General features: G+C 40.0%; 1 protein-coding gene across 1 annotated transcript; it reads right to left on the reverse strand.

Moving 5' to 3' along the window:
* Positions 1 to 1,291: 1,291 nt before the first annotated feature.
* Positions 1,292 to 11,372, reverse strand: LOC138875985 (uncharacterized). Its single transcript, XM_070154867.1, has 2 exons — positions 11,292 to 11,372; positions 1,292 to 1,813 (listed from the first exon to the last, which is right to left on the reverse strand). Exons 1-2 carry the CDS (start codon positions 11,370 to 11,372, stop codon positions 1,292 to 1,294), a joined length of 603 nt encoding a protein of 200 aa, XP_070010968.1.
* Positions 11,373 to 11,642: the final 270 nt, after the last annotated feature.

Consider the following 11,642-nt stretch of genomic DNA (forward strand, 5'->3'; position numbering starts at 1 on the left):
AGCAGTTAATAGGGGATCAGGGAGTAAATTCTCAACACGATCGACTGTGTCATTACATCCTCCCCTTCTTAAAACATTCGTTCATCCTCGAACGAGCATAGAGACATACCTGAAGTGGTGAAAAGATGAGGATAACAGCGGCGTATATCCTGCTCGGTCTCCCAAGTCGCCTCCTCGACCGACTGACCCCACCACTGAACCTTTACCGATACAATGTTCTTTGACCTCAGCTTTCGAACCTTCCTGTCCAATATAGCCATTGACTCCTCAACATAAGATAGATCCATGTCCAACTGGACTTAACTGAAATCCAACACGTGCGACGGATCACGGTGATACCTCCGAAGCATCAAAACATGAAATACCGGATAAACTCCTACCAAGCTGGGAGGTAAGTCAAGCTCATAAGCAACCTCCCCAACACGTCGCAACACCTCAAAAGGGCCAATAAACTTTGGGCTCAACTTGCCCTTTTTTCCAAATCTCATAACGCCATTCATAGGCAAAACCCGAAGCAAGACACACTCTCCAATCATATAGGAAACATCACGAACCTTCTGGTCTGCATAACTCTTCTTTCTGGACTGCGTTGTGCAGAGTCTATCCTGAATCACCTTAACCTTCTCTAAAGCGTCCTGAACCAAGTCAGTGCCCAATAATCTAGCCTCGCTCGGCTCGAACCAACCCACCGAGTATCTACACCGCCTATCATACAGCGCCTCATACAGTGCCATATGAATTCTAGACTGATAATTGTTGTTATAGGCAAACTCCGCAAGTGGAAAAAATTGATCCCAAGAAACTTCAAACTCCATCACACATGCACGGAGCATATCCTCGAGAATCTGAATAGTACGCTCAGACTGTCCATCCATCTGGGGGTGAAATGTTGTGCTCAACTCTACCCGAGTACCCAACTCATGCTGAACGGCTCTCCAGAACCGTGATGTAAACTGAGTACCTCTATCAGAAATGATGGAAACTAGAATACCATACATGCGAACAATCTCTCGGATATAAATATCAACCAACCGCTCTAAAGAATAGGTAGTACACATAAGAATGAAATGTGCAGACTCGATCAGCCAATCCATAATCACCCAAATGGAATCGAACTTCCTCAAACTCCGTGGGAGTCCAACTACGAAGTCCATGGTGATCCGCTACCACTTCCACTCCGGAATCTCTATCTGTTGAAGCAAGCCACCTGGTCTCTGATGCTCATACTTCACCTGCTAACAATTGAGGCACCGACTACAAACTCAACTATATATTTCTTAATGCGCCTCCACTAATAGTGTTGCCTCAAATCCTGGTACATCTTCACGACACCTGAATGGATGGAATACCGCAAACTATGGGCCTCATCTAGAATCAACTCTCGAAGCCCATCAACATTGGGTACACATATCCGACCCTGCATCCTTAGTACCCCGACATCACCAATGGTCACATCTCTAGCATCATCATGCAGAACCTTGTCCTTGAGGACAAGCAAATGAGGGTCATCATACTGATTCTCTCCGATACGATCAAACAAGCAAGACTGAGAAACCACACAAGCTAGGACCCGACTTGGCTCCGAAATATCCATTCTCACAAACTGGCTGGCTAAGGCCTGAACATCTATCTCCATGGGCCTCTCTGCTACTGGTAGATAAGCCAAACTCCCCAAACTCTCCGCTCGGCAACTCAAAGTGTCGGTCACCACATTGGCCTTCCCCGGGTGGTACAAAATAGTGATATCATAATCCTTAAGCAGCTCTAACCACCTCCTCTTATGCAAATTAAGGTCCTTCTGCTTGAACAGATGCTGCAAACTCCGGTGATCAGTGTAGATCTTACAAGAACGCCGTATAAATAATGACACTAGATTTTCAAGGCATGAACAATAGCAGCTAACTTGAGATCGTGGACAGGATAGTTCTTCTCATGCACATTTAACTGTCTGGGCACGTACGCAATCACCCTACCATCCTACATCAATACCGCTCCAAGGGCAATCCTCGAGGCATCACAATAGACAGTATAAGACCTCGAACCTATAGGCAATATCAATATTGGAGTTGTAGTCAAAGCTGTCTTCAGCTTCTGAAAGCTCTCCTCATACTCTTCCGTCCATCTGAACGGAGCACCTTTCTGGGTCAGCCTAGTCATAGGTGCTGCAATAGATGAAAATCCCTCAACAAATCGACGGTAATAACCCGCCAAGCAAAGAAAACTACGGATCTCTATAGCTGAGGATGGTCTGGGCCAACCCTGCACTGCTTTCACTTTTTTTGGATCCACCTTGATCCCTTCACTCGATACTACTTGACCCAAGAATGCCACAAAATCCAATCAGAACTCACATTTCGAGAACTTCGCATATAATTTCTTTTCTCTCAAGGTCTGAAGCAATGTCCTCAGGTGCTGCTCATGATCCTCCCGACTCCAAGAGTATACTAGAATGTCATCAATAAAGATAATAATGAACGAGTCAAGATATGGCCAGAATACACTGTGCATCAAATGCATAAATACTGCTGGGGTATTGGTCAGCCCAAATGACATAACAAGAAACTCGTAATGACAATACTGAGTCCTAAAGGTAGTCTTCAGGATATCTGGCTCCCAAATCTTCAACTGATGATAACCTGAACGTAAGTCAATCTTAGAAAACACTCGAGCACCCTATAATTGATCAAACATGTCATCAATACGGGGCAAAGTATACTGATTCTTCACTGTAACTTTGTTCAACTAGCGATAATCAATGCACAAATGCACAGAACCATCATTTTTCTTCACAAACAAGATAGGAGCACCCCAAGGTGACACACTGGAACGAATAAAGCCCTTATCAAGCAATTCCTATAACTGTTCCTTCAACTCAGTAGGAGCCATACGATAAGGAGGAATAGAAATGGGTTGAGTGCCCGGCAACAAATCAATACCAAAATCAATATCTATGTCGGGTGGCATGCCCGGAAGATCTGTTGGAAACACATCAGAAATATCTCGCACTACTGGGACTGAATCAACTGTTAACATCTCTCACATAAACTAGATACGTGTCACACCCCTTCTCAACCATTCGTTGAGCTTTAAGAAATGAAATAACTCTACTGGGAGTGTGATCTAAAGTACCCCTACACTCTAATCGCGGTACACCTGCATAGCCAGCATTACAGTCTTGGCGTGACAATTAAAAATAGCATAATGGGGAGACAACCAGTTCATGCCCAAGATAACATCAAAATCTACCTTGCTGAGCAATAATAAATTGGCTCTGGTCTCAAAACCACTAAGATCAATCAAACATGAAGGATAAATGCGGTCCACAACAAGGGAATCTCCCACAGGAGTAGAAACATAAACATGTGAACTCAAATAATCCCGAGATATGCCCAAATGCGGGGCAAAAAAAAAGGACACATAAGAATAAGTAGAGCCTGGATCGAATAGAACCGATGCATCTCTATGATAGACCGGAACAATACCTGTTGTCACACCTCCTTTTTCTACCACGAGAGGGGATACAAGAGAGTATTTTCCAATTTAAGTGACAATCGAAACGGGATTATTTGTATAAAATTCAGAGTTGCCACTTGGGATAATTTATGGTGTCCCAAGTCACCGGTTTAAAATCCCGAATTGAGCAAGTTGACTCTTATTTATCACCTGCGAACACAGAAATCCGGGTAAGAAATTCTGTTAACCTGGGAGAAGGTGTTAGGCATTCCCAGGTTCCGTGGTTAGCACGATCGCTTTAATCATACTTGACTTAATAAATTGTTTAATTACTTATTTTAGAACCTATGTGTATTTACCTCTTTTAATTAGGAAATTGTCTTAAAACAGGTCACGCGTACGTGTACCCATTTGTTTGGTGCGTCAAGAACCATGTCACGCGTACGTGTCCACAATTAATAACGCTTTATTATTATTAAGAAAGTTTAGCCAAAGTTGCGTGAATGCATACCTCAATTTATTTTTTAGAAATCGTAATTATGTCACGCGAACGTTTACACAATCACAATTATTTAATTAATTAAAATCGTGCCTAGTGCAAACTACTGTGTTCATGAATTATTTTTCCTACTTGAGATTATTGTGAGACCATGCGTTATGGGAGTCAATTGTGGAAAATGGGTTAGCTTTTGCTATTAAAGAAGAAGTGGGTCAGCACTCAAAATGTATTCTGAGGGCCATGCGCTACTACATATGAAATTAAATAAAACTTTCAAGTTTATTCTAGTGGCCCAACATTTTAAATCTGAAATTCATTCTTAATACACTTCATCTACTTACTCAATACCCAACTTTCTGTTAAAATGACTAGATCTGTTTGTTTATGTCCAAAAGCTAATAATTGCACAAAGTATACATAAAGATGATAATTTGACAAGTATACGCATGAAAACTATCTAAACTGACAATCAATAAGCAGAAATTGCCAAACAGATCAGAAAGAACATAGCAGTATACAAAAATAAATACGAATTCAGCATGGCAAATCATGTATAATTAATAGAGAAATAGATCTAGATGATTTAGATCCAAAATCTAGTAATTAAGTTAATACTTTTCGGTTAGTCTCTGAACATATAAATTAAAATTTACACTAGACCTACTACGATTAAGCACGAAAAAGGTAGTTAAATTGACTCTAATAAACGAAAAGCCAAACAAATATGAACAAACATAGCAACTTATAACACTCTTGAAAATGTCATCTCCAAACACAACATATATCAAAGTACTCATTTAATTCAAGCAGGATAATGCCCATGTTTGTTTCAGTCATTCATACTCAAGAAATAGAAGAAAACTAAAGTAAGAGTGAACCTGGTAAGCCAAAATCTTTTCAATAGTAAAGAAAAATCAAGAGGTACAACAACTCCATTTCTAAAATTTGACTGGAAAAACAACAGCAAAAATCTGAGGTGGCATAGAACCACGACCGGAAAACTCAAACGGCGATCTCAACGGCAAACTCGAAATCGGCAGATTCGAAGCTATTTTTGGGTAGCTCAAAGCTGATTTTTGTGGTGAAGGAGAAGAGGAAAAGGGCAGCGGCAGTATCATGAATTCATCATCGGTTGTCAACTCCGGTGACTACGATGGTAGCTAATTTGAGTCTCGGCTCCCATAGTAGCCATTTTAGGATCAGATCTGAAGGTTTCGGTCATGTCTAAGGCCCTTCGTCATTGTTGGTCGCCATCTCCAACGAGACTCGCTTTTTTTCCAGCGTGATTCGATTCTCTTGCCTACAAATCCGTGAGAGCAAGATGAGGACGGAGGTGAGAGGAAGGTAGGTCGTGGGTGAGGTTTGTTGCTAATGGCTGCTTTTGTGTTCTAAGGTTGGGACGGAGATCAGTGTTGAAGAAGTAAGAGATATCACTGGGGGGGGGGGATTCTTGGTGTATGTGGCTGTAAGGTCTTAGCTAGGTTTTTTGTGTGCTTAAGGTGTTTTAAGTAGTCTAGGTTTAAAGTCTTAGGGTTAGGTTAGTGGGTATTGGGTATTAGGCTTAATAGGCTAATCCGAATTAGGCCAAAAATTGGGCTCTAAGACTCTTAAAATTATGGTCCACCACCTTAATTAACTCCTTTTAATATAAGATAAAAATACTACACGATATAAAAACTAATCCTTATTAATTAAACTAAACTATATTAAAACATGAACTATATTTTTTTTTGTATATAAAGATGAAAATAAGGTACTATCTTTGTATTTTTAAATTTATGAAAGGTACATAAATTAAAAGTAACTAGGTAAAATATTTTTTGTAATTTTTATTTTTTGTTATAAAATAAAATAAAATAGTTAAAATTAGCTAAAATAGCGATATTATCCCTAAAATAAATATTTTACGCTAAAATGTGTAAAATCTTGGGGAGGGTCAGAAATTACATGTCTACAGCTGCCTCTCTTTGACTGAAAATGCGAAGAGTTTTCAGACAAAGAACGATGAGACAGGTTTTTTGACCTGGCCCTTATTTAGAGAGACCAAAAACTTAAAGAAAGGAGAATGTGGCCGAGCTCTAGTATCTGAGCTGCCTACATATCCTCGGCTATAAAGGAATCAGGCCACGTGTAGTTTAGAAGTAGGAACAGTGATGGAGTATACTGAGGTGGAGAGCCGATTGAGGTGTCGTTCCATCGAGATTCCGATCCACGGTCCTGTTATTACATCAAAAATGAAAAAGACTAACTAAGCATGTCAACTATGAGTTACAAGATTCCTATCTATAAGTCTTCTGAAGCTTGATCTTGAGTCTTGAATGGTTCTTCATGCAGACTTTAGATTTGAACCTTGACGCTTTCTAGTTGCAGGTGCTAGTTCATTCTTCTTCAGCTTTTTCGGATCAAAACCGGATACACCATGCTTGTGACTTCAGTCATGTCTTGAGCAATCCACCTCTTATCTCAGCTTCTGCATTTTAGATTCACTTCCCTTTTCTTTTTTTCTCATTTTTTTTCTTTTTATTCTTGATCGAGATTGTTTTTGTTGATCATCTCGGACTGTTGATTCACCTTCTTACCGCGAGCTTCTTCTACTTCTAACTTGAATTGAATTCTAAAATGACTTCCCTTGTTCTCCAGGTGGGCACCTACTACTGACTTGAAACTTGAAATAATTCCGAAGCGAATTTCCTTGTTCTCCAAGCGAATTTCCTTGTTCACCTTGAAATGTATTCCCTTGTTATCCAGGTAGGCGCCTGATGCTAAAACTTGAACTGTATTCCCTTGTTTTCCAGGTAGGCGCCTGATTGCCAAAACTTGAAATGTATTCCCTTGTTATCTAGGTGGGCGCTTGCTGCTAAAACTTGAACTGTATTCCCTTGATTTCCAGTGGGCGCCTGATTGCTAAAACTTGAATTGTATTCCCTTGTTTTCCAGGTGGGCGACTGTTTGCTAAAACGTGAATTGTATTCCCTTGTTTTCCAGGTGGGCGCCTGATGCCAAAATTTGAAACGTATTCCCTTGTTTTCCACGTGGGCATCTGCCATTACAACAAAACAAAAGAAACTTTTCTGCCCCAGTTTGGTATCTGGGCACATCTGTGAGTGTTAATCGAATCATGTTACCCAAAAGAGCTCTTAAGAATTTAAAAGCTAAATCCCATTATCCAGGAAGACCCTGAAAATTTCAAATTAGATCTCATCTTAAGAGTGAAAACTTTAAACCTAAATTATATTTCCTAAAGGTAGAACTTACGCTAAATCCTGTTATATATGAAGGTCTTGCAATTTAACTAGGTCCCATTATCCAGGAGGGTCTTGAGAACTTTTAAAATTAAATCTCATAATCTAGGAGGGCCCTGAACACTTAAAACTAAATCCTATTATCCAGGAGGGTCCTGGAAACTTGAAATTAAATCCCATTATCTAGGAGGGTCCTGAAAACTTAAAAATTAAATCTCATTATCCAGGAGGGTCCTGACAACTTGAAATTAAATCTTATTATTCAGGAGGGTCCTGAAAAGCCGAGAATGAACTTACCTGAGCCAAGCTCTCTTCCTAGAGGATCTCTGCAGAACGAACAAAATTCCTTGCTCCTGAACCATGCTTTCCTCATAGAGGGTTCCTGCAGATCGAACAAATTTTCTTTCCCCTTATCAAACCGCCTTTGTGCTGACAAAATTTGGGCACGACACTTGAAAAATTCAAGCTTCCAAGCTTTGATTGGACATAGTCTTCGTCCCTATTTCAAACAAAGAAAACTTGTGAGTTTAAACATGGTGGTTGGTTTGTGGTCTTGACTTTAAGGTCTATTGCTCTTTCACTTGCCATGATAACTTTGATTTCAACTCGAAAGACCTTGTTTGTTTATTGACTAACCACTTTCTCTGTCACCCTTATCACAGAAAATACCTCTGATCCGTTCAAACCTAATACCCTTTATTTGTTGCATTATGCTCATGAATTGACATATACCGAACCTTTGTATTTCATATGAATCCCAAAGCACATTGATTGTTACCAGCTTAGCGCGCGTACTGTTCTTTCCTGACATATGCCACTTTGATGTGCTAGTCAAATTCCGTTTTGTGCAATTGAAAAGCTGGTTACAAATTTTGAAGTCATTTCTCACTTGTTCTGACCAAACAAACTTAGGAAGGGGAAATAAACAAGACAAAAGGAACAGAATAAAGGACAATGGAAAGAGATGATTCCTAACAAGAAAACTACAAAGTAGAAACTTATTAGATGTGAATACCAACTCTAATAACCATGACATGCACCTTTGGATTAAGTGGGCTAATCTGTCAAGCAAGTCTAATATTCAACTCTTGTTGTACCTCTGAGCCGTGAAACTGGGCTTCAATGCCTCGATTATCCTATCTGATTCACGATCATTATTCGACTTGTGGTGCCCGAAGGGTTTTCACCATCAAGCCTCTCTTATTTTGTTCTTTCTCTCAACTTACCGTCGCCTTATGGTGCCTGTGAAGGTTTTCACCGATAAGACTCTCTCATTTTGCTCTTTTCTTCTTTTTTCCTCTGATTCTGCAGATGACAAGGCATTGACCATAGTAAAACATCATATTCTCCCGGCACGTCTAGCTCGGCACTCTCAAATATTATCTAGGAGGTCATTTTTGGACTATAATGTGGCTTTTGGACGGGTTAGAAAGAAAGGATATCATAAAGGCTCAAAATAACTAAGACAACGGGGTTAATTTATTTACAACTTTTGGAATCCATTATAAAACTTTGCCCCAATTTCCAAAATAAGAGAATTTGATTTTTTTTTTCTTTTTTTTCCTTGAAATGAAATTCTAAGGAAACCTAACCCACTCTTGGCTTTGTGGGATTATGAAATACTTTATTTGGTGCGATCGAACTGTAAGGCTGCCTACGTATCTTGTGGTGACAAGAATCAGATCGAACATAATTCACAACTAATTCTTATTTTGTTTTTTGTTGCTCTGTTTCTTTTTTTCTTTTTTTTTCTTTTCAATTTTCTTTTAGAATGAACTTTTTAAAACAAACATATGGGGACATGAATTTTTTTTATGATTCTAAGTTGATTCTAAAAGAGGGGTGGTCAAAAAAATTAGCATAGGCTCAAAAGGGGTACCGAATGGTATAAAGCGTTTAGGTAGCTGAAAGAGGGCCTCCTAATCCCTGAAAATGCCAAGTATAACACATGCAACTTGAAAATGAAAAAGGAAAATCATGCACAACATTTCTATCACTGATATGCCTTCCATTTTTTAGTGTCTTGTCAAGTACAGAACTCTCGTTGGGTAATTTCTTCTTCACAATGGATGCCCTCCGTCTGTTTGGAGCAAACTCGCTTGGCTTTATATCGTAACTTGAGATGCACTTGAACTTAAAGTTGCTCGCTTCACATTGTTGGGGCGCACTCTCTTGTAGCAAATTCTTGTCATCCTCTCAACTTCCCAAACCATCTGCCCCAGTTTCACACAATTCGGGCTTTAAATGATCTGAAAATATCCAATCTTTACTTATTTCCCTCAAATATCTCTATCACCTTCAAAATTATTTCATTGCTTCATGATTAAACTAACTTTTAAGACCAGGCTTAGAATTGTGTGTGCATGTCATGTCACTAGAGCCAGCATGAAAAGAACTATAAAAGGAGAAGAGAACAAAATAAAAAAGGACTAGAAATAACAGAAAATAGAAAATTGTATTAGACAGACGGTGAAAGGGTTTGAACAACGACACAAGCAAACTAAACTGGGGTTAACAACCCTGGAACAAACCTATACAACACTAAACGAGTTACTACGACTAAACGAACTAGGCAAAATAACAGGATAGAAGAGTTTGAGTCACAAGACAATAGCCGGATTACAACCCTAAAATAACCCGAACAATAGAAATGACAACAAAATGAACCACCAAGACTCATCCCCGGCTAGCCAAGAGAGGAGCGTCTTTCCAATTACCAAGCTCGGCATCTTAGCCACTGATTTCCACATCAATATTATCAAGACCATTACCAACTTCAATATCATTAACTTCAGTCAGCAAGTTCCCAAAAGGGATTCGCATACCCCCTGTCACTGTTCTTAATCACAATTACCCCTTCTTGAATCATTCTTTCTATTTCCCTTTTCAAAGTACAATAATCTTTGATGCTATGCCCTTGGACATTAGAGTGGTACATGCACCATACAGTAGGATCAACACATTTTGCATATGGGTCCGGATTATACCCGATGAGCGGTTCAATCAGGCCAGAATGTTTTAAATTCTCAAATAGGCTTGTGTAGGATTCTCCGATTTGCGTGAAACTATTTCTTTGCCTTTGTTTCCCTCCATGCCTATGTTTTTAGGGCTATAGGGTGCCTGAAAATGCTGTGAAGGCGCACGAGAATTTTGGGATGCTGGTACTCGCCCTAGGGAGTGACCTAGTGGTTGGACAGATGGTCAGATGTTGTTTGAAGGATAATACTGGGGTGGATTATGTGGAGCTTGGGGATATTCATGGGGTCGGTATTGAGGCTGAAATCGTTTAGCAGGAATGCCCACTGGATCCTGTCGTTGGCGGGGCTCAGCAACATCTTTTCTATCAATCGGAGGACTGACTCGAGCAACTTGTTTGTTCCATCTGAACCAAAACTCCCTAGAACTTTCTTTGGGTTTCTTTTCCATCTAAGATAGGGAAGAGCGGTCTGGGATAATGTCTTCATTATGCTGATAGTGCCAAACAAAATCTTGAGCCGTGTCACCCCATGTATGCCACTTACCGACATCTTGACGAGTATGTCATTCCAAAGCTGCACCAGTCGGGCTCTCACTGAAATATGCCATCAGTAACTCATCTTTCCCGCCAACACTTCTCATTTCACTACAATAACCCCTCAGATGGGTTTCTGGATCTCCACGCCCATCATACAAATTAAACTTTGGCATCTTAAACTCTTTCAGCTTTCTGGATATCTCATCTTGCTCCATTATCTTAGCAGGCTTTGCAGTCTCTCGGGAGTCTCAAAATGAGGAGCGTAAGAGTATGGACCCGAGACCTTGAAAATTGGTTTTGGAGCATAGTGTTGGGTATCGGGGATTTTGAACACAGTATCGCTAGAGGATCGAGGAAAGGTAGCAGGTGGATGAGCTACAAAAACATGAGTGGCCAAAGGAGCGGGATATAAGGTGGTTCTGGAGGGTGGCATGTGAAAAGGTTGTGGGGAGATGTCCTGGACTTGTGACAGTGGCGAGATGGTGACAAGGCTTTCAGTGTAGTTAGTGGGAACTGATGGTGGAGGACGCCCACTAATCCAGGCTTGGTATATTTCGGCCATCTGTCCTTTCAACCTTAAGACCTCTTCTTTCAACTCAGATTCTGATTCAACAATTCCCTTAGATGGATTAATAACCCCTGTGTCCAAATCTTTGCTAGCCATGGTTACCTTGCTCTTTGACCTTGTGTTGTATGGATAAGTTACTTAAAAACTACAAACCAATCACCCTTCTGCTCAATGAAGATAACAAAATGAACAAAATGGGGACATCCTGTTAGCATTAGGACATTTAACAGCTAAAAATATCACATTGTGTGCAATGCACCTAGCAACAATTAACGGTTCTAGAATAACTTCTAAAGTCACAAGGTCATTTGGCATCATCCCAATTTTGTTCATTTCAATCTTCTTTTTTCTTTCTTTTCTAGTACT

The sequence above is a fragment of the Nicotiana sylvestris genome, chromosome 8 (assembly GCF_000393655.2).
Source record: "Nicotiana sylvestris chromosome 8, ASM39365v2, whole genome shotgun sequence".
Classification (NCBI taxonomy): Eukaryota; Viridiplantae; Streptophyta; class Magnoliopsida; order Solanales; family Solanaceae; genus Nicotiana; species Nicotiana sylvestris.

What these genes read in the sequence shown, in the direction of transcription:
- LOC138875985 (XM_070154867.1), bottom strand. Translation starts at nt 11,372, where the DNA reads ATGGCTAGCAAAGATTTGGACACAGGGGTTATTAATCCATCTAAGGGA. An exon ending in AATCTGAGTTGAAAGAAGAG is followed by an intron (nt 1,814 to 11,291) that starts GTCTTAAGGTTG and finishes CGGAGTTTGCAG; the next exon opens with CATCTGTTCAAGCAGAAGGA.